Source organism: Macaca thibetana, chromosome 3 (assembly GCF_024542745.1).
Source record: "Macaca thibetana thibetana isolate TM-01 chromosome 3, ASM2454274v1, whole genome shotgun sequence".
Classification (NCBI taxonomy): Eukaryota; Metazoa; Chordata; class Mammalia; order Primates; family Cercopithecidae; genus Macaca; species Macaca thibetana.
In genome coordinates, this window is record NC_065580.1 from 17135233 (window position 1) to 17161760 (window position 26528).

Below are 26528 nucleotides of genomic sequence, written 5' to 3' on the forward strand. Positions count from 1 at the left end.
CACCGTGTTAGCCAGGATGGTCTCGATCTCCTGACCTCGTGATCCGCCCGCCTCGGCCTCCCAGAGTGCTGGGATTACAGGCTTGAGCCACCGCGCCCGGCCTGATGATAGTTTCTTTTGCTGTGCAGAAGCTCTTTAGTTTACTTAGATCCCATTTGTCTATTTTGGCTTTTGTTGCCATTGCTTTTGGTGTTTTAGTCATGAAGTTCTTGCCCATGCCTATGTCCTGAATGGTATTGCCTAGGTTTTCTTCTAGGATTTTTATGGTGTTAGGTCTTATATTTAAGTATTTAATCCATCTTGAGTTAATTTTTGTATAAGGTATAAGGAAGAGATCCAGTTTCAGCTTTTTCCATATGACTAGCCAGTTTTCCCAGCACCATTTATTAAATAGGGAATCCTTTCCCCGTTGCTTGTTTTTGTCAGGTTTGTCAAAGATCAGATGGTTGTAGATGTGTGGTGTTACTTCTGAGGCCTCTGTTCTGTTCCACTGGTCTATATATCTGTTTTGGTATCAGTACGATGCTGTTTTGGTTACTGTAGCCTTGTAGTATAGTTTGAAGTCAGGTAGCATGATGCCTCCAGTTTTGTTCTTTTGGCTTAGGATTGTCTTGGCAATGCAGGCTCTTTTTTGGTTCCATATGAACTTTAAAGTAGTTTTTTCCAATTCTGTGAAGAAAGTTAGTGGTAGCTTGACGGGGATGGCATTGAATCTATAAATTACCTTAGGCAGTATGGCCATTTTCATGATATTCATTCTTCCTATGGAATGTTCTTCCATTTGTTTGTGTCCTCTTTTATTTCGTTGAGCAGTGGTTTGTAGTTTTCCTTAAAGAGGTCCTTCACATCCTTTGTGAGTTGTATTCCTAGGTATTTTATTCTCTTTGTAGTAATTGTGAATGGGAGTTTACTCATGATTTGGCTCTCTTTGTCTATTATTGGTGTATAGGAATGCTTGTAATTTTTGCACATTGATTTTGTATCCTGAAACTTTGCTGAAGTTGCTTATCAGCTTGAGGAGATTTTGGGCTGAGACGATGGGGTTTTCTAAATATACAATCATGTCATCTGCAAACAGAGACAATTTGACTTCCTCTTTTCCTCATTGAATATCCTTTATTTCTTTCTCTTGCCTGATTGCCCTAGCCAGAACTTCCAACATTATGTTGAATAGAAGCGGTGAGAGAAGACATCCTTGTCTTGTGCCAGTTTTGTTTTGAAAAGCATTTCTGTAGATGCTCCAGCCTCATCTTGATTTTTCTTGTTGAGACCCTGAATCAGCCACATCTCCAAGGAGCCCTGGTTTATGTTATTGGATATTATTACAAAACAAGATCCCAACACAAGGTAGAGAAATAATTACTGTTTCTAGGTTTTCTCAGCAGACAGATCTAGGAACTAAATATATGTATCTATAATAATTTTCATATCTATCCATCTGCCTCTATATCAAGCTAAACATGAGCTCCAGCTGATGTCTTTGACTCTAATTCAGTACCACATGGTGCATTCTGCCCTTTTCTGCCTGCATCTCTTTAACTTTTCTCTTCTTAGTGGGGTTATTGCCATCCGCAACCCTTTTTGTACTTGTTGAACCCCAGTTTACATGTACAGAAATTTCAAAATTGTTAACACTTTTCTCCATTAGAATCAACTTTAGTAATGAGAGTACAGTGATGGTGTATAGTTCTACTTTTCGCCTTACAGTTTTCATCAAAATACTGTTTTCCAAAGTTAATTAAGGCAGTTCTATTTTCCCCCACTGTCTTCAGTGATGGTATATCACACAAAAATTATTCTTTCACAGTCTGCATTCTATCTTAAGATCCCCAGCTTCCTCTGATATTTTTATATTTCCATACGTCAAAGCTTTTTTTTCTGCTGTAAAATTTTATGAGCTTGGCAAATGCATAATGTATCTGATCACATAGGTTAATCCCATCACCCCAAATCCCTCTATAATTCTCTAGTCAAATACTTCTTCCTTACGTATCTCAAAGACAAAAGTATCTGCTTATCTTTTTCTCATCTCTATAACTTTCTCCTTTGTTATAGATTGTCATTAGAATTGAATCATATAATACATTGCCTTTTGCTATAGCTTTGTTCACTTAGTAAAATTCATTTGAGATTCATCCATTTTGTAATGAAAATTATTAGCGCTCTGCTTTTTATCACTGAATAGTATTCCCTTTGTATAAATGGATTACAATTGCTTTAACCATTCACTTATTGAAGGACATTTTGGTTGCTTTGCTTTGTTGACAATTATGAATAAATTTTCTATAAATAGTCATGTGCAGGTTTTTGCACTGATTTGAATTATCACTTCCCTTGGGGAAATACCTTGCAAGCAAAATTACTGCCTTATATGTGAAGTCTGTGTTTAACTATACAAGAAACATCAAAACTGCCTTCTCCAGTGGTTTAAATATTTTGCACTCCAAGCAGCAATAAATGAGAGCTTCTGATGCTACACATCCTTCTCAGCATTTCGAATTTGTCAGTAGTCTTTTTATTTTAGCTAATCTAATAGGGTTATAGTGGTATCTCACTGTTGTTTTAATTTGCATTTCCCTAATGACAAATGATATTGAGCATCTTTTCATGTGAAAACATATCACCTGACATCTTCTTTAGGATATATCTATTTAGATCTTTTCCATAATTTTTTATTGAGCTGTTCATTTTCTTATTATTGAGTTTCCAGGTGTGTGTGTGTGTGTGCGCGCGCACGCGTGTGCGTGTGAATGTACTGGATACAAATTATCAGATATGAGATTTTCAAATATTTACTTCCAGCCAGTGCCTTATCTTTTTGTTCTCTTCATAGTGACTTTTCTACAGCAAAAGTTTTCAATTTTGACAATTTTTTTTCTTTTACTCATTGTGTTTTTAGTATTTTATCTAAAACTTAACCACCAAACTTAAGGTCACATAGATTTTCTCCTAGATGTTTCATAATCTTGCATTTACATTAAAGTCATTTTATCTAATTTTAGGTAAGTCACAATTTACATGCTGAAATTCATTTTTTTTAAAGAAAACTTTTATTTTAGGCTCAGGGGTACATGTGCAGGTTTGTTACACAGGTAAATTGCATGTCATGAGGGTTTGGTGTATTGACAATTTCATCACACAGGTAATCAGCATAGTACCCAATAGGTAGTTTTTGGTGAGGACCCTTCTCCCATCCTCCACCCTCAAGTAGGCCCTGATAACTGTTGTTCCATTCTTTTTGTCTACATGTACTCAACATTTAGCTCCCTCTTATAAGTGAGAACATGCAGTATTTGGTTTTCTGTTCCTGTGTTGGTTTGTTAGGATAATGGCTTCCAGCTCCATCCATTTTGCAACAAAGGACATAATCTCATTCTTTTTTATGGTTGTGTAATATTCCATGGTGCATATTTCCTTTTTTATACATATTTTATATATATTGCATAGAAACATTGAACTATTCTAACACTGTTTTTTGGAAAAATTACCCCTTCTTCACTGAATTTCCTTTGCAATGTTGTGGAAACTAAGTTGACAGTTGTTTAGATCTGTTTCTAGGCTCTCTACTCTCTTTCATTAATCTTATATGCCTATCATTTTGCAACACCACACTGTCTTGATATTGTAACGTTACTAAAAGCCTTCACATTGTGTAATGTGAGTCTTCTTTGTTCTTTTTCAATGTTGTTTGGGCCATTCTATAACTTTTGCCTCTCTTTATAAATTTTAAAATTATTTTGTTACTATCTGCATTAAAGCTTGCTAAAATTTTGTTGGGATTGCCCTGAATCCATTAATGAAATTGGAAATAATTAACATATTAACAATATTGTGTCTTCCAATCCATGAATGGATAATCCAATCCAGGATGTGTAAGATTCATACCTAGTACTTCTTTTTTTTGGAGATATCAAAAATGATATTATTTTATAGATTTTAATTTTAATTGTTCATTGTTAGTAATTTCTTTTGCATGTTGACCTTGTCTCTTTCAGGCTTGCTAAAATATATTATCACTTACAGGAGTTTTCTGGTAGAATCTTAGAGGCTTTCTATCTAGACAATTATGTCATCAGCTAATCATCAGGAAACAATGGTCACATGGTTATTCATCATACTGCATTCTTTACCATGCTTTCCTGTCTCACTTCATTTTCCTTTGCTATAGTAGAAGCACATCCCCCCCACAAATAAACCTTTAGCCCTTAATCCCTGCCTAAGGCTGTGATTTCTTGAGGTCCAGGTTGTCATCAACCTTTAACCTATCTCAAAATAAATAAACTATTTTTTAAATAAATATCAAAATCAGAAATTGAAACTGTTAGAATATATAGAGAAGGTTAAATCATTTTATTTTAAAGTGAAACATGTATATAGAAACACTACACTGAACACATGTATAGCTTAAGAAATTATTTTGCAACCACCCCATGGATCAATAAATACAACTTTCATAGCAACCCCAGAAGCCCATTCATGTGTCCTATTCCAATTCACTCATGACATCCTCAGAAGCAATGATAGTCTTTACCTTTAAGTAATCATTTATTTGTATTCCTTAAAGATTTTATCACTCCAGTTTAAATTGTCACACACTATAGCTTAGTCTTCTACATTTTTTAATTTGATATGTTCTTGACATCTATTCTAATCTTCAGATTCTCTCTATAGCCTTTTCACCTCTTTCCAATCTATTTGTTGAGAAACTCAGGTGTTTTTATGGTAGAATTCTTATAATCTGCATTTTCCCAATTCCTGTTCTCTACATATTTTTCTATAAGTTGGTAAGTTCATAGAAGCTTGGATCTGATGAATAATAAATATTATCTTTGGAAGGTGATTACTTTTTTAAATATTGTGAACTCATACATTGAAAAATAGTTGATAGGTTGGAAGCACAACTTCTTTCATCTTTGGCCAGTAGAAGTCTCCTCTAATTGAGTCCTGAATATTCTAACATGACTCTAGTAATCTTTCATATCTGGTATGATATGATTTTTCAACTTCATCTTGTGGATTCTCCATCCTAGATGAAAAATCAGTCATTTCTCCAAGAAGCCCTAATTTCTCTTACCAGGAAATTGTATTGCAAAACTACAATATGGGCCTAGGAATGTTCATTGTAATCGAATTGGCCAGTGTTGCTAAGTTATGGCAATGAACACAGCCAGGAGTAAGGGACAGAGAAAGAGAGAGAGAGCACATGTACTGAGTCTGCCCATGTATAGAGATTTACCTAAGCTCCTCCATAATATATTAAGAAATAGAATATTCCATATTTATTTGAAATAAAGGACACATTTCCTTTTTTTCACATTATACTCGCAACCATCCTGGAATACTATCTCCATCAATATGATTACTGAAAATATTTTTTTAAACTTTTGCACATGCTTTCCCATTATTCTCTTTATTAAAATAAAAACTACTGTATTACGTCTGCCCTGTCAGGGCATGTAAATATTACAATGGACTTTTGTTAAATCATTTGAACAGATAAAAACTTTTTAAATGATTACAGAAATATATATTATAAAAGTAATAATTAACTGGACAAAAGCAAAATGAATACCTCTATATGACAGATGATTTCATTAAGATGCAAAGAGTTAAAAAAAAAAACAGACTGGACAAAGATAATTTCAACACACATAAGATAATTAAAAGAAGCTCCTGCAATATTCAAACAGTATATTCTTACAAAAGTAGTGAAGGCCTCAGAATGAGAGAAATGTGAAGTTCCATCTCTTCTCCCTTATTATTCTCCCATTACCACTACTCAGCTCTGCGGAAACATTACAAAGTATCTAGAGTTACTAAAGATTCTTCTGTCAAAATATGTCCTTTGTTACAATCAGATATTTGGATAAGCAAGCACACTTTCCTTGGCAATTAGAAGCAGAATGATGTCTTTTATTTTTCAGTTGGTAACACATTATTATGAAGCAGCAGTGACAGCAATGTACACAGCTGCATCATAAACAGCCTGCCTCACAGACTATTCCCATGAATGCCATTCCCACCAACACATCCCCAAGGTAACTGATTTCCTGGTTTCCCTCCTAGGCATTTCTTCATGCAACTATACCCAAATAGAAATATAAACAGAGTTTTGCTTTGTTCTTACAAAAAGGTAACACATAAACAAATTGGTCTACTCTTTGCTCTTCTTTCTCAAAAGTGTACCCTGAAGAACTTTCTTTTAATGACAAAACTTTCTCATTCTTCCTACAGTTATGTAATGTTCAACTGAATGAAAGTCCCATAAATTACATGAGTAGTCACCTTTTGATGTCCATTTGGGTTGCCACCAAACATGTGTAATCACTTGTGTAAGAATGCAGAAGAAATCTGTGTCATGCAACACAGAAATATTAATTGAGAATAGTGGATATGACAGGAACAAGGGAGATGACGGGGCAATACAGAAACTGAGATATAAGGATTAAGGGAGCTCAAGTGGAGCTAGAAGGTGGCTTGGTAAACTCAGTTTTTGTGAGTAAATGAAGGGGGGAAAGGAACAAATAAATGAATCTGGTACTAACAGAGAGAGAGAGAGAATAAATGAAATTAATAAAGAAACTGAGCAGGAAGTGGGATAGCAAAGGGAACACGGAGGGTGAATGTACCAAGTCAGGACTGAAGAATGTGTGAGACAGAGGAAAAGAGGCCACAGGCCACCTGTCCCTCTGCCCGCTCTCCAATCCACCGTCAGCCCAAGGACACAGCAAAGCCAGCTATCCCTTATCACATTGCCTTCCAGAACATACCTCCATTGCGTTCCTTCATTTGAGGCTGCCATAATGATGTTGGCGACATTAGTTTAAAAAAAAGTTTATTTCCAAAACCTTTCATCTATGCCTAAGAAGGTGCACAAAATAGGGATAAACGTGTATCAACACACATTCATCCTGAAGATTGCTAAGCAGTCAGGGTGGGGGAGTGAGTTCACTTTCACAACTGCCAGTCAGAAAACCCATAGAAAGTTACTGTCACCATCGGACATTGGAGGCAAGAACTACAAGGAAAGTTCGAAGCTTGAGGCTGGACCACAAGTCACTGAGAGACACAATAGTGAGGCTTATACAATGAGAATACACCATGAAACAACAAGGCAATATAGGGGAAGATAATTCTGACATCTAGAATCAAATTACTAAAGCAGACATCAGATAAATCACACATTTCTTGTTTTCCCATTCACAGTCTGACTGTTCTAAAATCTTTATGTATTTCAGATGTTTACACTTGTCATATTTATTTTGGGACATGTATCTATATACATTAAAAAGAATAAATTGATTTCCCTTATAGAAGTCACCCAATAATAAATTGAAGCACTGTCTATACCCTAAATATCCCTTGTAGATTACAAACTATTTGATGATGAGAACTGTCATTTTAGGTTTAAATTAGATTTAAAACCTTCAGATTACTGAAGTCCATGATGAGGATTGTCCCCAGAACAGAGCTAAATTCTGAGGAGTTGATAGCAGCGTTTCATGCCATCTCCAGAGGCCTGTATGAATTTGTCATTCCTCAGGGTGAAGATGAAAGGGTTCAGAAAAGGGGTCACCACTAAAACCAGCAGCAATTCTACTGGATACAGAGTACTTCTTAAGAGCCAGGGAAGCCTAAGAGAAAAAAATCAATGGTGCTAGAGTAATTCCTCAACATTTACTTCTGAGTGCTTTTCCCTTCTGAAATCTAGAAAACAAAAGAGAGTTAATATGGCTTCCCGTCCCAACAGAAGTAGAAATTGTTCTGAAATCCCCCTCCTGCTCACAGGCTGCACACCATGACTAGAAGGGTAGGCATTCAACTATTCCCTGTATATGGTTAGTGGCACTTTCTCTAAATATGCACAATGTGTGAGAAAAATTCCCAGTCCCTAGTGCCATACCGTACACATGAGATCTTGTCCTCCATCCCAGCATGCACCACTGCACCCCTCAATGCTCAGTTCACCTGCCTCCCGCTCCGCTCTGAACAGCCAGCAGTCAGCCTCCAGGACCACAGTGTGTTCCCTTCTACCACTAACTCCCTTCCATCTAAAATGTCCGAAATTACTCGTTTGCCACGTATTTTCTGTCCTGTCAGTTCCTGCTCCAGTGTCATGTTCTATACAACAGCTTTCCTGGCCAATGCCTCTGAGCTGGATTCTTGGTTTCTTTGTTTCATCAGAATGTAGGTTCCATTTATAGGATGTTTATTTTAAAGCTTTTGCTTTACCTTATCATCATTGTTGTGTGTTGTTGAGAGTAGGGAACTCTCCGGAGAAATTTCTGAAAATTCTCGAAGGCAAGGACTGAGTATCTCTCAATCTATTGGTCAGCTGGTTCCCTGCATGGATTACTCCTTTCTTCCTCCCTATCTTGGGGATGAAAGCCTCCCTTGCTCCTGTCCTCAGTGAATGTTGTCTTCTCACGAAGGCAGGCAGCCAGCACCTCGGCTGATTTGAGCCTGGCCATCTCTAAGACTCTGACAACTCTTTTCATCATTGTGAAAGAAGAAAGATTCAGACAGGATACATAAGAGGGACTTTTATCCTCAGCCTCTATCTGTCCCACACTGACCTCACACTGGGGCTGCCAAACAAGAGACTTTAGGTTCAATTTCAACATCCCCTGCCTCCAGGAGTGTTCAAAGCCCTGGATCCATCAGGGAGCCAAAGTCACCAAGTGTGACACCTGGGTCCAGCCCAGGTCTCAAATACAGACGGCTCTGATCTCAGGCTAACAGAAAATTTGGGAAGTCACAAAGTCAATGTTCCTTCTGTAAACACATTTTTCTCTCAACATCATATGAGAAATTTAAGATTCAGCTGTCACTGACATGAAATACACCCCATATCCTGAGCACCTTAGGACTTGTAGACTTTACTCCTCACTTCTTTCAGGTCTTTGCCCAAGTGTCCAAGCTCAGGGAGACTTTCTTCTTTATTCTCTCTAAAAGAATGCACACTACACTTCACTCTCTATCACCTCATTAGAATATATTTATCATTTTAGCCTTCATCACCAGAAAATATTTGTTTACCTTATGTTTATTTTCTGTCACACATTTTTCAGTGTAAGCACCATGAAAACAAGAAATGTATTGTTCTTGTTTACTGTATCTCATACAGAATGAGGTGGTACTATTTCTGAATTAATCAATGAATTGATCAATTAAAGAAAAAATTTACAAACAAAGCCTTTCCAGACCTGGTTATGGCCAATGCTGAAGGAAACTGCTTTCTCGCCCTTCTGTCCTCACTGAGACAATGCCCAGTAATCTATTAGTCCTCTCTCTGAGGCCTCTTATAAAATGACAGTCAGGTAACAAGGACCAACTTGATGAAAGAGCTCAGTCCAATTTCCACAATCTCTGTTTACCTAGAACCACCTGAAAAGAAAGGAGAGATAATGGTTCTGACAACGGCAAGGAGCTGTGCTATATCCGGCATTGGGCCACAGAAGATATGAAAGTGATTTCTGCTATGAAGGAGGGATTTGGAGTTCAGCCCATCTACTCTGCTGCTACACTAGCCCACAATTCAGGATCTGGGTGTCTCTGTTCTAGATGGTATGCCGACTCAGAACATCCCATCCCTTCCTGAAACTTACTCTTTTTTCCACAGAGAAAATCTACTGGAAGGCATTTACCTTCAAGAGAGAAACTGAACTGAAATGTTGTATGGCCCTCTGGATCTGCCTGATAGGTGCTGAGGTGGCTCTGTGGGTCAGAGGAAGCTGCTGCTGTCTTAACCCTCATTGAAAAAGGAAACTGTCTTCACACAATCATTTAGGAAAGAGTCTAGGAATTACAGCACCATGGGATGCTGCACTGTTTTACTCTTTCTCTCTCCCTTCACACTGTGTCCCTGAGGAATGTTATTCATTGAGGAAAGCTAGTTCAGGGAAACTCTGGGGACACAGTTAAGGAGAGAAAAAGGAAAGTTTCAGCTCTTCTATTCTGAGGCCAATCAAGTCTTAGAACGCTTAAAAGTTTTATATACTGAGCGAATTTAAAATCTTCCTTGTCAATAGTGTATCAACACTCACGCTGCCTTCCTCTATGCTACAAGTCCTGATTAGTATCAAACGGTTCAAGTAAGCCCCATGTTCTCTTACATTCATTTTCTTAATCCATTTAGCCCTTCAAAGCCAAAGCTGTTCACAAGCAGAAGCCTCCATAAAAGTTTCCAAGATACACATTAAAAATCCTCAGGGCAGGGAACTGTGAGTGATGTGAGCAGAATGTTGGGCTAGAAAGCTCCAAGCTCCTGTCCCTCCAGAAGAATAAAAGAAAACAGCATAAACTATCAGAACCAACTTTACAATGTTTCTTATACAGTCCCATTTTTCTCCCAAAATCATACCAGAAATTAAAGAGTCAGCTGTCACTAACGTAAAATAGATCTCATCTCCTGAATATCTTAGAGTTTCTGGGCTTTATCCCTTACTTCCTTCAGGTCTTTGCTTAAGTGTCCAAGTTCAGGGAAACTGTCCTCATCATTCTGTCTAAAAAAACACATACCACCCTTCACTCGCTATCTCCTCACTAAGATCTACTTTTCTCTTTAGCCTTCATCACTTGAAATTACACGTTTCCTTTTTGTTTACTTTCTGTCACTCATTTTACAATGTAAGCACCATGAAAGCAAGAAGATTGTCATCCTTGTTGATTGTGTCTCACGATCTAGTACTATTTCTGAATGAATTCATCCATTAAAGGATGAATCTATGATCAGAGCCTAGGCACACTTGGCTATGGTCAATGCTGAAGGCAGCTGCTTTCTCTCCCTTCTGTCCTCAATGAGACACTGCCCAGTCATCATTCACTCCTCTCTATGAGACCTCTTTTTTTTTTTTTTTTTTTTTTTTTTTTTTTTTTGGAGACGGGGTCTTGCTCTGTCGCCCAGGCTGGAGTACAGTGGAGCAATCTCGGCTTACTGCAAACTCTGCCTCCCAGATTCACACCATTCTCCTGCCTCAGCCTCCTGAGTAGCTGGGACTACAGGCGCCCGCCACCATGCCTGGCTAATTTTTTAATTATTATTTTTAGTAGAGGCGGGGTTTCATCATGTTAGCCAGGATGGTCTCGATCTCCTGACCTTGTGATCCGCTGACCTTGGCCTCCCAAAGTGCTGGGATTACAGGTGTGAGCCACCGCACCTGGCTCTGAGACCTCTTGTAAAATGATATTTGGGTAACAAGGACCCACTTGATGGAAGAACTCAGTCTGATTTCCACCATCTTTGCTTACATGGGACCCACTGAAAAGAAAGGAGAGATGATGGTTCTAACAATAGCAACGACCTGTGCCTATGTCAAGCACTGAGTCAGAGAATACCTGAAGGTGCTTTCTGCTATGCAAGAAGAATTTGAAGATGAGCCTATGACTCTTTAAAATCTGAATATCCTCATCCTAGAGGGCAAACAAGCCCAGAACTTCCCATCCTGAGCCTCTCCTAGTTTCTCCTTCACAGAGCAGAACTCCTGGAAAACACTCACCTCCAGAGAAATACCCCGAAGTAAAAAGTTGAATGGCTGCCTAGGACTCGACCCAGGCTGCCTCCTGACTGATTAGTGCTGAGATCGCTCTGTGCACCAGAGGAAGCTGCTGCTTCTTCACTCTCAGTGAAAGAGAAAACTGATTTCACACAAACATTGAGGAGCAAGTCTAGAAATCATAATGCCATGGGATGCCCCCACTGTTTCCCTCTTTCTCTTTCCCTCCTTCTTTCACTCTGCAATGCATCCCTAAGGAATATTATTCACTAAGTTAGTTCAGAGAAACCCTGGGGATGCAGTGAAGGAAACACCAAAGAAACTTTCAGCTCTTGTCTCCTGAGACTAATCAGGTTTGAGAACTCTTAAAAGTTTTGAGTAATGGGAAAACTTGAAATCTCCCTCATCAAGAGTTTCTCAAAACCCAGGCTGTCTTTCTCTAGGCTCTAAGTCCTAGTTATAAACAGGTCAAGTCAGTCTTGCACTCTCTCATGTGCATCTCTCTAATTCCATTTAACCCTACAGAGACTACACTCTCTGTGATGGTTAACACAGGTGTCAGCTTGACTGGATTGAGAGATGCCTAGATGGACAGTGAAGCATTGTTTCTGGGAGTGTCTGTGAGGGTGTTTCCAGGGGAGACTGACATGTGGGTCAGTGGACTGGAAGAGAAGGCTTTATTCTAGCCATGAGTGAGGCTAGAATAAAGTTTGCAGAAGGGGGACATTCAGCTTTCTTACATTCCTCTCTCTTTCTTTTTCTCTCTGCCTTCTACAGTGAGATGTCTTTTTTCCTCCTGCCCTTGAACATCAGACCCCAGGTTCTTCAGCCTTTGGACTCTAGGACTTGCACCAGCAACCTGCCTCAGACTGGAAGCTATACTGTCAGCTTTCCTGGTCTTGAGGCTTTTGAACTGGGACTGAGCTACACTACCAGCTTTTCTCATTTCCCACCTTGGAGGCAACCTATTTGGGGACTTCACCTTTGTAATCATGTGAGCCAATTCTCCCTAATAAATTCCCTTTCATATACATATGAAAGGGAGTGTATGTGTATGTGTGTGTGTGCATGTGCATGTGTGTATACACATATACTATTCGCTCTCTTCCTCTAGAGAAACCTGATGAATACACATCAAAACCCAGAGGCCAGGGATGAGTAGCATGAGAAAATAGTGGAATAGGCAGCTTCAAGCTCCTGACTCTTAATTGAAAAGACAAAAACAACCCGAAACTCCCAAAATCAACTTTATTAGAACTTCAGAAAACATTCAGTTTTTCAGCAACCAAGTGAACACTGATACAAGAAAAAAACACAACTCAAAAACATTAGGAAAGCTTCACGGTGTTTTTACTTACCTTTGCCCACCCTCTCCCCACCTCACCAGCAGTCTTGAAAATGACAGCCTGTATCCCCTGTATCACCCTCTGGTTCCAGAGGGTGCAGAGCAAACCTCATTCACAAAGTATTATGTATGTCTATTCTAATCTGTCTGGACTACCTGAAGGACTGGAACAATGTGCTAATCTTTGTTTCACTTAACACAGATTCTACTCATGGCAAAAAGTGGCAGCCATTGTGTAAGAATATCATAAAACAAAAATTCTGCAGGGCAAAAGATTACTATTGAGACATATAATACACCATCTAAAGTCTCAGAGGAAATGTCAGGGAAAGTTTCTTTGGGAAACTATGGAACTCAAAAGAAACAATATATACTGGGAAATTTAGAAAATCACACATTTATCTAGGGGCAAAATACATGATCAGAAAAGATCAAAAAAGATCCTAACCGTTTACTTTTGACTGACGTCTAGGTTCAGTTTAAGCCTGGTTACGTACTGGAGAACTACACCAGCACAGAGTCAACCTACTAAGATGAAAGAGATTGTTTGGGTGGGTTTTTTTTTGTTGTTTCCTTGTTTACTTGTGTTTTGACTTTTTTGTTGTTTGTTAGCTTTTGAAGTTTTTGTTTTGTTTTGTTTTTTTGTATTGTGTTCCAGGAATTCAGTGAAATCTCTGTCAAAACATTAGCTAAACACAGCTAAAGAAACGGAGACTTCAATGACCATGTATGTCTAGGAATACAGTCTTTATAAAATTAGTATTACAAAATCACTAAACAAGTGGATGTCTACTTCAACAATAAAAAAAAAGGCTTCAACAATAAAAAAACAGCAACAAACTTTTGGGAAGACAAATAATTTGACTCACAGAATTGTGACTCTATAATATCCAAATGTCTGCGGTTCAACAAAAAAATCACAAAGTATTCAAAGAAATAAGAAAGTATAGTCCATTCAAAAGAACAAAATAAATCAACATCAACAGAAACCATTCCTGAGGAAGACCAGTATTGAACTTAATAAACCAAGGCATTAAATCACTGTCTTAAATATGTTCAAAAGAACTAAAGAAAAATAGGTACAAAGAACTAAAGGCACTCAGGAAAATGATGTATGAAAAAAATGAGAATGTCAATAAATACATTTTTAAAATGTTTAGAGAAAAATATTTTAATAGAAAAAAGGTACCAAACAGAAATTCTAGAGCTAAAGAGTATAATAATTAATAAAGCGGGAAATTTATTAAAGAGGTTCAATGGCATATTTAAGCTAGAAGAAATAATCAGCAAACTTGAAGACACGACAATTGCTATTATCCAGTTTGAGGAGCAGAAAGAAGAAAGAAGAAAAATGAACACAGACTAAGGTACCTGTGGGATACCATCAAGCACTTGAACATACACATAATGGAAACCCCAGAAGGAAGAAATAAAGAGAAATGTGCATAAAAAGTATTTAAGAAATAATGGCCTAAAACTTCCCAAATTCGTTGAAAACATGAATCTACACATCACTGAAGCTCAACGAACTCAAACTGGAGAAACTTAGAGAGATCCACACAAAGGCACATTATAATCAGTCAAAAAACAAAGAGAGAAACTTGAAAGCAGCAAAAGAGAAGCACCTTGTCACATACATGGGATTCTCATAAGATCAACTGTCAGTTTTTTATCAGAAATTATGTAGGCTAAAAGTAGTAAGGTAGTACATTTAATACTTAGAGGAAAAAAATTCTTCAACTAAGAATTTTGTGTTCAACTAAACCATCCTTCAAAAAAACAGGAAGAAATTAAGACATTCTCAGATATACGAAAGTTAAGGGAGTTTGGTACCAGTATCTTCCCTACATGAAATACTAAAAGGAGTCCTTCAGGTTGAAGAGGAAGAACCCTAGACAGAAACTTCAAGTTAATGAGTATATAAAGATCTTAACTAAAGATAACTACATGGACGAATATAAAAATGTTTTATTGTATTTTTGGTTGTTGTAACTCCACCTTTTATTTCATACAAAATTTACAAGACAAAAGAATTAAAATTATAAATCTATTTTCTTGGTTATGCAATAGACAAAGATATACTTTATGACAACAACATGAAAGGGGGGACTGGAGCTATATAGACTAGAGTTTGTGCATGATATTGCAGTTAAATGGGTATCAATACAAACCATAGTGTTATAAATTTAGGATATAAAACATAATCTCCTAGGTAAACACAAAGAAAACAATTTTTATTTTATTTATTCATTTATTTTTAGGATGGGGCCTCATTCTCTCACCCAGTCTGGAGCATAGTGGTGTAATCACAGCTCACTGCAACCTCAAACTCCTGAACTCAAGGGATTTTTGTGCCTCCACCTCCCAAGTAGCTGAGACAGGCATAAGCCACTATACCCAGTTACATTTTTAGATTTTTCTTTAGAGACAGAGTCTCACCACCTTGCTCAGATTGATCTCAGACTCCTGGGCTCAAGTGATCCTCCTACCTCAGCCTCCTAAAAAATGTTGGGATTATGAGCGAGGCACCATGTCCAGCCAGAAAATAGTTTTTTCAGTTCCAAATGAGTTTAATTCTTTACATTTTAGCTAGAACTGGCTGAACAGTATAAGAAAAATGAAATCTCAAACTGGCCTTGAATTAGTTTTATCTCAATACCGGTAGCTTAATAACAGTAGATTCAAAGCAGGCAGAAAAAGAAAAAGAAATAGAGAGCTTTAGAAGACTCTACTTAATTCTATAGTTGTAGATTAACCATCTGAACTCTGAATTTTTCTTGTTGTAATTTGCCCATCAGTTTTAAAATGTGCACAAGAAAGGGTCACAATATGTAACCAGCTGGAGGATTAGAAAACCATGGCTTTGAACTTCTGCAGAAGTTTCTACCCTTTCTCCCTTTCCTGCTCTAATGATTTGTGATTAGCCAGTCTTATTGCAATAACATTTACTATCATTATCATACTTTAATATCTTGGCTTCTTGCAATAGGTATTCAGTCCTTGCCAGTGTTTTCCAAGCATCCCTGTACTCATGCGGTGGCCCACAAAGGTTGTGCAGTTGGGCAACTCCACTTCACATAGACATTGCTGACTGCCCAGGGATTCCCCACCATAGACACCCATTCCTGGCTTGATGTTTGTTCTCTCTGACCCCGTTTGTGATGCTAGTTGTAACAAGAAAAATCCAGAATCATATTTTTAAAAAACCTTCCCCTCAAAGTAGGAGGGAGCCAAGAGACCAAAGAATGACTCAGACAAGTCCAGCTTGGCCAGTGGATAAGTTTATTAGGACTTACATATGAGACACTCCTAGATAGCAGAGGACAGCTTTAGAGACCTGCCTCACTTTGCATCTCTAAGCTGCTTTTAAGCTAATTTTCTGGCTCTTTGCCTACTGTGTGTGCATGATGGGACTGTTTTCCTTAGGTTCTCAGATATTTTCTGTGATGTTTGGGTACTCAAGGACACCTGCTCCGTGGCTGGGCACCATGGCCTTGACTCACCACTTGGCCATCAAGGACACCTGCTCCATTGGCCATTAAGGTTCAAGCAGTGGCCATACACCCTTAAGTAACCCGGTGGGGGACCTGCAACCCTACACCAGTAACAAGGCCTACTTCTCATCATCTGCCACATGTAACTTTGGGAAAATCACTCAGATTCTCTCTGCTTCAGTTCTGCCACCCACACACCAGAAATAATGATACCAGGCCCAGCCCTATCTCTTCTTTCTAAGGTTGTTGTGACATTTGGAATGAGATTATGGGTTTAAGAAACTTTAAAGTGTTAGAGTGATACAAAGTATAATGAATTTTACATCTCAGACTAATCTGATATAAAATCTCTACTAACAAGTCCATAAAGATCTTAGCTCAGTGTCTAGGATTCAGTAAATGCTTAGAGGATATCAGCTATTAGTGTTACCGCTCTTTTTCTTGTTAGACTGTGCTCCCAGTTATCCAAGGATGACTTTGGTAGTCTATTATTAGTCTGAATCTTTAAGTATTAGAGGTACTGCCTTCTGAATTGTCACGAGGCCTAATGTCATCTAGACTGTAAACAATTCCCCAACTATCAAGATAACTGTTCTATGAATGCTTTTCATTTCCATATTTTCTTGGCTCAATGCTGTTGGTCAGGACAACAAACACCAACTTAGTGCTGATGACTGAGTGATGAAATAGTGATCAAAGGGACACATGAAGCTAGTGTAACAAAGATGGGAGGGGCTGGGGAGAGTATAAGTAACTATTAGGAAGTTCACAGCAAACCTCAGGACACTTTCTCCGTGAGCTAAGGTAAAGAATATTGTCCCTCACAGCCCTGGTCTCAGAAACTCTGTGGGGAAGATAAGTCCTGAGCCTAGAGCTGCCATTTCCACAGACCATTGAACTACCCTCAAATAGATATGCTTTTAGGGGTACCAGATAGAATGAGCTGAATCCAGGAGTTTCCTTCCCTGAAATGCGCCAACAGAGGCACAGTCCTCCACCTTCCCTGGAACAGAAGGGCTTTCATCTCTCACTCTGAAGCCATCTCCCTCCCCTGTTTATGCCCAGAGCTGCTTTCCAATCCCATGGAGTGTCCCCGTACCTAACCATAGCCACTGAGTCTACCAGGTGTTCCTGAGGAGACAACTAAGCAACCACTCCACACTCTGCTGATTTTCTTCTACATCTTACAGGGGGAAGAGCTGGATCACCATGAAATTTATCTTCTATTTGGGTGTCCTCACTGGTATGTACTCCAGACCTTGTACTCTGTCCTGTAAGGCATAGGTTAACGGATGGGGTGAGACAGAGGCTGGACTGCGAAGGGTGCAGAAAAAGTGTCATCAGCAGAATTAGGGGTCCTCTTAGACTCCATGCAAAGGCTCTCCAGATAGGCTGAGCCCACTTTTCTAGTGTTAAGCTATAGGGTGGGTTAAGGCACACATGTGCCCCGGAGAAGGCTTAACAGTGAGTGTCCTCCTGCCAACCCTAATTATTGAAAAAGGTGAGCCTCATCACCATCCAGCTAAGTCCCAGTGTGGTCACAAGGACACAGAACTCATTTTGACCTCTGATATTCATCTGTTTCTAAAACTTTGAAGACTCAGAATGCAGGAAACAAAGAAGGTAGAAACAAAAGATCAAATACTAGGGCCCTGCCTTCTGTAGTCCCTGCCCCACGTGGGGTTCTTCTGATGACCAAATTTGGAGGTGAGGCATTTCCCACCACTCTCTGACTGCCTAGGTTGTATCACACATTAGCTGTGTGAGATTAGCCAATTAATTCTTCTGTGCTTCAATTTCTTCAAAATGGGGGTATGACTACCTATATTATAGAATTATTGTGAAGATTAAATAAATCTATGTAAAGCACTTAGAATAGTGCCTGCTAGAGAGAGCTCAATGTCTCTTGCCCTTGTTGATAGTCTACCCTTTCTCTTTGGGGTTCCTAACTGTGTGATCACATAGAAGGGTGTGGTGAGGTACAGGCCCAGGCTTGGGGAAGATTAACAGGAGTACCAAGAGAAGATAAGACAAGAACAGTGCTTTATTTCTGGTACTAGAATCAGCCTTATTCCCCTTTATTCTCTAGGGTAGGTTTTAAATAATTCATTTATAAAAACAATATACGTTCATATTACAAAATTTAGACATTTTTTAAGTAGAAAAATAAGCATCATTCATAATCCCACCTCTTAGTCAACACATGCTAACACTTCGAGTTTACTCCCAGACTCTATATATTCTTTGCATTTACATGGTTTTTCATTTATGTTTTGAGACAAATAGATTATATCCACAATTTTCTTGTTCTTTTTAACTTAAATAAGCATTATTAATATTTATCTCACTGTTTAATATTCTAAATAGTTTAATTTTTATTACATGATGTTCCACTTTTTCATGTGCTTCATTTCAATGTCCAACACTACTATGTCAGATGTTTATGTTTCCAATGTTCAGCTATTATAAATAGTACTAATATGAGCATACTTGTTTGTAAACCTTGTCTATACTGAGTTTTTCCTTTAGAATGGATTCTTGGGGTTGGAATGATTAGGTCACAGGTTATAAACAATGTATGATTCTTGATGCCTATTTCTAAATTGCTTTTCAAGAAGATGGAATCAATTTACTAGCAGTGATGAGAGTCTCATTATACTCAGATTGAATATTATCAATATTAAACAAAATTATTATAAATATGAGATAAAATGGCATATCATTTTAATTTACATTCTTATTAGAAAAACATGTCAAAGATGTTAACACTTCCTGGCCAATTGGTAACTGTTTAAGAGTCATCCAGATTCCTTTTCAAGTAGGAGACTGTTTACCTTATTTTTGTAATTTTCTCAGGGACATTTTTATTTGCTGACTCATCTGTTCAGAAAGAAGACCCTGCTCCCTATTTGGTATACCTGAAGTCTCACTTCAACCCCTGTGTGGGCGTCCTCATCAAACCCAGCTGGGTGCTGGCCCCAGCTCACTGCTATTTACCGTTGAGTATTTGGGCATCCCCAACCTCAAAACAGCTACTGTTCATTCTAGATCAGTGGTTCTCAAATAAGGGTGACTTCTCCCCAGGGTACACTTGGCAATGTCTGAAGATAGTTTTGGTTGTCACAACCAGGGGGCACTACATTAAAGAACACGACATTAAAATGTAGTGAAGGGCTCCACTACTTACTATATCACCCTGAGTGAATTACTCCTATGTGCCCCATTAATTCATGCACTAAATGGGGATAAAAATAGAATCCACTGCATAGACTTGTGAGTCAAATGAGATAATCCAGAAAAAGCACTTGGTATAATTCCTGGCACTTTGTAACATTCAGTATCTTAGCAATGATGATGATGATGATGATAATGATTACTTCCAACTCCTCTCCCTCCAGAAATCTGAAAGTGATGCTGGGAAATTTCAAGAGTAGAGTCAGAGATGGTACTGAACAGACAATTAACCCCATTCAGATCGTCCGCTATTGGAACTACAGTGATAGTGCCCCACAGGATGACCTCATGCTCATCAAGCTGGCTAAGCCTGCCATGCTCAATCCCAAAGTCCAGCCCCTTCCCCTTGCTACCACCAATGTCCGGCCAGGCACTGTCTGTCTACTTTCAGGTTTGGACTGGAGCCAAGAAAACAGTGGTAAGTGTGCCTTCCACAGCAAATCAGGGTCAACAGTTGCCCTTTAAGAGGAACATCCATATCCTCATAGCTGAGAGGAGGAAAGGAGAATGAAAGGAGACCCAGTGGAGATGCTACCTGAGTGGTCTGGCAAACAGAGACGTGCCCAGAGAAACAAAACTCCTCCTTTCCCAGGGTGTCTAATGCCCCACTGCCTCTGCAGGGCTTTGGCAGCTGGAGCCACCAGGCCATCTGACTCTGCACAGAGGCCCAGCCCTTCCTGATTGGCAGAGGCACAATTCACATGAAGAAGGTGTGGTCCTACTTCTCATACACGCCATTTCACTTGTAAAGGACCCCTCTGAGAACTGACTCAGGCCACCAATTAAAACTAAACTCTACCTTAAAGAGACATAAAGCCTTTTTCAAAATCCTCAAGATTAGCTCATAACCATGCTCTTGATGATTTCTCCCTTTTCGCATTCCTTATTTTCTTTAAACACACACAAAAAGATACCAGTTGAAATATAGGCTGGTGGTTAGAAGGACTAAGTAACAATTGTCAACAGGATGTTTTATTTTATCCCCATCTCCCTCAGGCCGACACCCTGACTTGCGGCAGAACCTGGAGGCCCCTGTGATGTCTGATAAAGAATGCCAGAAAACAGAACAAGGAAAAAGCCACAGGAATTCCTTATGTGTGAAATTTGTGAAAGTATTCAGCCGAATTTTTGGGGTAATCTTTTCTCTGTATTCAGCTTTCATTTACCTGCATATGCCCAGTTAACTATTTACCTTGATGTAAAAACTTTTTTAGATGTCTAAATGATTTCTTGAGAATTTGATAAGGCTGCTGTGAAGCCAGCATTGTTTCTTCAGTAATGGGCTCCCCTTAAATTGTCTTTATTCATTAAAGGACATTATAAAGTACTTCCAGTTAAACACACCATTTGCTAGGTATTCATTCTTACAACTACAAGTAAAATTGTGAAAACAGGCATTTCTTTAAAAAGAAATCAGACTTTTCACAAATAGAAAATGCCTTCACCAGTTCAAAAAATGGAGTCTCACCCATTTTACATGTGATTTCTAGACAGACTGTCCTCTGACTTTCTCAAGGTCACACAAAGCTAATTACAGCAAAGTGAGAGAAAGGCTCAAGCTTCCTGTCCCCGATTCAGTCCTCTTTTCATGAGTCCAGCATACGCCTGCAGACAGGGCTCACCCAAGCGGGACACTAGGGTTCCTGTGAGATCTGACTCTCTCTCTCTGTGTCTCTCTCTCTCTCTCTTTCTCTCTCTATCTCTATCTCTTCACGATCTCTGGTAGGAGGTGGCCGTTGCTACTGTCATCTGCAAAGACAAGCTCCAGGGGATCGAGGTCGGGCACTTCATGGGAGGGGATGTCGGCATCTACACCAATGTTTACAAATATGTATCCTGGATTGAGAACACTGCTAAGGACAAGTGAGACCCTACTTCTCCCTCTGCATTCCACTGGCTCTGCCATGGACTATACAGAAATTTTTCCCTCAGTTGAAAATAAAATCTCCAAATGAAAATTTGGGAATGTAGCATACCAGTAGCCAATGTTTTCTTGTTTGTGTCTCTGTATCCTACAATGATGTGAAGAACTAAGATCAAATCATGAAATGAGCATTTACTACACTGTCCTGGATTACATTCATCATCTCATTTAATGCTTATAACAAACCTTTGAGGTTATCTTTTGTTCCAGCTTTACAAATGAGAAAATGCAGGCTAAAAGAGGTTATTTAACATTGCCCATAGCTGGTGGATACCAGAGCCTGAAATGGAACCCAAAATTGTCAGATTCTAAATCCCTTGCTATTAGCCTCAGTGTTACATGGGAGTCTACAGCATCACAAAAGATGTTGGCTCCTATTCATTTGCCTCCCGCTCTTTCCACTCAAAGGACTTGAAGCTCTCACTTGTGGCTAAGATCTTGGGTACTGGGATAAGCTCTCCTAAAAAAAGTCATACCTCATCTCAGTGCGACATAGATTGCAGTATGTTCAGAGAGAGAGTGAGTTAGTGGAAGAGTAGAAAGTGAAAAACAAAACTTCAGAACAAGGCAACAATCATAAATCAAGTCCACAAGCGAGTTTGGCAGCTCCAGTGAAAGGTGAAGATGTCATATAAATCCAAAGAAGATACAGGCAGCAACAGAGCTTGAAAGGCAGAGATGGCTGAGATGAGGTGAAGGGCAGAAACTGGGCTTAGCCACAGACCATGGTCCTAAAATAGTCAGTCCTATGCTTGAGAAATTGGTAAAGCACTACTACAGACTGAGTGTTTGTGTCCCCCCAAAATTCGTAAGTTGAAACCTAATCCCCAAAGTGATGGTATTTGGAGGTGAGGCCTTCAGGAAGTGATGAGTTCATGAAGGCAGAACCCTCACAAATGGGATTCATGCCCTCATAAAAGAGAGCCCAGAGAGCTCACCTCCTCCTTTTGCCATGTGAGGTTACAGCGAGAGACAGCAGTCTATGAACCAGGAAGTGAATTTCACCTTACACCAAATCTGCTATTGCCTGGATCCTGAATTTCCCAGACTCCGGAACCGTGAGAAATAAATTGTTGTTGTTTATAAGCCTCACACAGTCCACAGCATTCTGTTATAGGTGATGGAGTAATTCCAGATATCCAAAAGATTGGGACATGTAGGACAAGAATGGGTAAAGTAACCTTCGAGCAGGTGAAGAGTCAAGAAAAAACTGCACATTCTCCTTGGGTAATATTTTCTACTCTTATGGTTTAAAATACAATTTATACTTTAATGAGTTTTGTAGTAGGCAGAATAATGGCCCTGCAAAGATGTCCACACTCTAATCTCATGAATATAATATAATATAATCAGATGTGATTCTGGTTATGAACATCGAAATTGGGAGATTATCCTAGATTATCTGGTGAGTCAAATGTCACCACATAGGCCTTAAAAGTGAAAACGGCCGGGCACGGTGGCTCACAACTGTAATCCCAGTACTTTGGGAAGCCGAGGCAGGCGGATCACGAGGTCAGAAGATTGAGACCGTTCTGGCTAACGCAGTGACTCCGTCTCTACTAAAAATGCAAAAACAAAATTAGCCAGGCGTGGTGGCGGGTGCCTATAGTGCCAGCTACTTGGGAGGCTGAGGCGGGAGAATGGCGTGAACTCGGGAGGCAGAGCTTGCAGTGAGCCGAGATCGCACCCCTGCACTCCAGCCTGGGCGACAGAACAAGATTCTGTCTCAAAAACAAAAAACAAACAAAAAAAGTGCAAAAGGAAGGCAGAAGATTTTGTTGGGGAGATGCAATAACAGAACAAGAGGCAGGAGAGATTCTGAAAGGAGCTGGGCACATTCCTCAGTCCCGGGCTAAAAACTCCCTGAGCCTAGCACAAACACATCCCATCCTCCCATCCCACCATCATATATCTCTCAAACTCCCTGAGCTCAGTACAAACACCACCTGGAAAGTCTCCGATAAGGAGACAGCCGTTCAAGGTTACTGAAAGCGCAGGAGCCAAAAGAATTTCTTTGTTCCCCTACAACTTTCGGGCTATAAAAAGCAAACGCTTGCATTGTTCGGGGCCCTCTTGTATACTGTGTAAAGGAGGGACCAAGTTCGAACTTGTAGTAAAGATCCTTGCCGCTTGGCTTTGACTCTGGACTCTGGTGGTCTTCTTTGGGGAACAAACAGTCTGGGCATAACATCTGGGGGCCCGTCCGGGATTCCCCAAGCCCACCAGACCCCTGGTCAACGGATCTGCTAGGATCGATCTACTGATAGGTGAGCTGGCTCGTCTCCGTTTGTCTGTCTGTGTCTGTGTGTCTGTTCTGAATCTGAATCTCTGACTCGCGAGGTCTGAAACTGAGGCTGGCACAGTCCTGGCGGACGCGCTATAGGACAGCCAGTGGAGACCGGTGGGAGACGTCCCCTGGCTCTCTTCTGATTTAAATTGCGATCTGAGTTGCCGGAGCGGGTTCGCAATCCGGGCAACAGCCGAATCTGACCCCGGTCCTCGGGTGCGCGCTTGCAGTCTGAATCTGACCCCGGCCCCCGGGTGCGCGCTCGCCGTCTGAATTGCCCCGGTCCCCGGGTGCGCGCTCGCCGTCTGAATTGCCCCGGTCCCCGGGTGCGCGCTCGCCGTCTGAATTGCCCCGGTCCCCGGGTGCGCGCTCGCCGTCTGAATTGCCCCGGTCCCCGGGTGCGCGCTCGCCGTCTGAATTGCCCCGGTCCCCGGGCTCCCGGCTTCCGGCGCGCTCCCGGCCCCGGTCCCCGGGCTCCCGGCTTCCGGCGCGCGCTCCCGGCCCCAGTCCCCGGGCTCCCGGCTTCCGGTGCCACACTTCTGGCCCCGGTCCCCGGGCTCCCGGCTTCCGGCGCCACACTTCCGGCCCCGGTCCCCGGGCTCCCGGCTTCCGGTGCCACACTTCCGGCCCCGGTCCCGGGGCTCCCCGGCTTCCGGCGCCACACTTCCGGCCCCGGTCCCCGGGCTCCCGGCTTCCGGCGCCGCGCTCCCGGCTAGCTATCAGTAATAAGTCAGATCAGATTTCCTCTATTGGGATTCTAACCCACATTCCTTTACAAAAAGAGGCACAGAAAGTGAGACTGGGGAGAAGAGAAAATAAGTGAGAGAGAGACCATAGAGATGGAAAAGGGAGAAAGTGAGAAGGGAAATCGGAAAGAGAAAGGGGAGAAAACGGCAGACGTGGAGAGTCAGAGAAAGAGACTGAGTATAAAGGAGAAAGGACACGGGATGACAGAGAGAGAGAGAGAGAGAGAGGAAGCGCGCGAATGAGATAGAAACTTAAAGAAAAGACCCTGTAAGTATGTCAATCAAAGATTTAGACAGAAACGGAAAGATTAGAGAGAGAGATAGAGGGAGGGAGCAGGCGGAGGGGAGGCGGGCTCGCTGAAAGGGAAAGTAACTTTAAAAGGCCGGGAGGGCGGACGCGAGGGCGCACTTCGCGGACTAGCCCTCCCCCCCCCAGCCGCCTGACTCCACGGTGGCTTTACCCCTTCGGGAAATAAAACCCCCAGATGACACAGGAATCCCCAAGCTCCAGTACTGGCCATTCTCCACCAGTGATCTGTATAACTAAAAGGCTCAGAGTGCTCGGTTTTCAGACAACCCCAAAGATTTACTGGCTTTACTGGATAGTGTCATGTTCACCCACCAGCCCATTTGAGATGATTGTCAGCAGCTCCTCCGAATCTTATTTACCACGGAGGAGCGAGAGGGAATACAGGTAAAAGCTGGAAAGCTGGTCCCGGGGGACGACGGTCAACCGACTGCTAACCCTGACCTCATAAACGCGACCTTTCCTCTGACCAGGCCGGCGTAGGACTACAACACGGCAGAAGGTAGGGGACGGCTACACCTTTATCGCCAGACTCTAATGGCAGGTCTCCGGGCAGCTGCTTGCAAGCCCACTAATTTGGCTAAAATATATTCTATTCGGCAAAAAAAGACAGAGAGCCCAGCCACCTACTTAAAAAAATTAATAGAAACTTTTAGACAGTACACCCCCATAAATCCAGAGGCTCCAGAAAGTCAGACAGCTGTTGTAATGTCATTCGTAAATCAGGCAGCCCCAGATATTAAAAAAAAAAAAAAAACTCCAAAAATTAAAAGACTTGGAAGAAAAGCGGATTCAAAACCTCCTTCAGATAGCCCAGCAGGTTTATAATAACAGAGATACTCCAGAAAAAAGGCAATTTAAGGCCACTAAAAAAATGACCAAGGTCCTGGCAGCAGTAGTACAGAAAGAACATCTACAGCCAGAGTACACCCAACCTAGGCGGCCCCCCCAGGCATGATAATCTGAAAAAAGACCAATGTGCCTACTGCAAGGAGGCTGGCCACTGGGTAAGAGACTGCCTCGCTACTGCCCAACCTGGACCTGGACGCCCCACTCCACGACTGCACCGAGGTACTAGCTCAGGTGCACGGAGTTCGAGAAGACCTGCAGGATCACCCACTTCCTGACGCCGACCTCGTCTGGTTCACTGATGGGAGCAGCTTCATGCATCAGGGCCAGAGGTACGCTGGAGCGGCAGTGACTTCAGAGACTAAGGTAATCTGGGCGGAACCCCTGCCCCCGGGGACATCGGCCCAGAAGGCCGAACTAATAGTGCTCACCCAAGCTCTTACCTTAGGGGCAGAGAAAAAGCTGACGGTATATACAGACAGCCGATATGCTTTTGCAACAGCGCATATACATGGGGCCATTTACAGGGAGCGGGGGTTACTAACGGCTGAAAGAAAAGAAATAAAAAACAAGCAAGAAATCCTAGCCCTGCTAACAGCCCTATGGAGGCCAGAAAAGTTAGCCATTGTGCATTGCCCAGGGCATCAGAAACTAACTACTCCAACTGCTCAAGGCAACTTTCTAGCGGACCAAACTGCAAGAAAGGTGGCGAAGGCTCCCAGCCAACTCCTTGCACTCCAGCTCCCTGACCCGGGCCCCCGGGACTTGCCATATTTCCCTGATTATTCAGAACAAAATCTCCAGTGGATTGACAAGCTTCCCCTGAAACAGATCCAGAATGGGTGGT

General features: G+C 41.0%; 1 protein-coding gene across 2 annotated transcripts in view; it reads left to right on the plus strand.

Moving 5' to 3' along the window:
- Window positions 1-21541, plus strand: part of PRSS37 (serine protease 37) — a 28263-nt gene extending 6722 nt beyond the window's left edge. Inside the window, exons 1-6 of one of the 2 annotated variants that reach the window (XM_050782282.1) lie at window positions 17066-17138; window positions 17525-17577; window positions 19191-19332; window positions 19733-19986; window positions 20565-20701; window positions 21295-21541. In XM_050782282.1, the coding sequence (XP_050638239.1) occupies window positions 17544-17577; window positions 19191-19332; window positions 19733-19986; window positions 20565-20701; window positions 21295-21435 (708 nt within the window). In that variant the 5' untranslated portion in view covers window positions 17066-17138; window positions 17525-17543 and the 3' untranslated portion in view covers window positions 21436-21541. Of the gene's footprint in view, window positions 1-17065; window positions 17139-17524; window positions 17578-19190; window positions 19333-19732; window positions 19987-20564; window positions 20702-21294 lie in introns of those variants that run through there. The other variant, XM_050782283.1, reaches the window with a different exon arrangement.
- Window positions 21542-26528: the final 4987 nt, after the last annotated feature.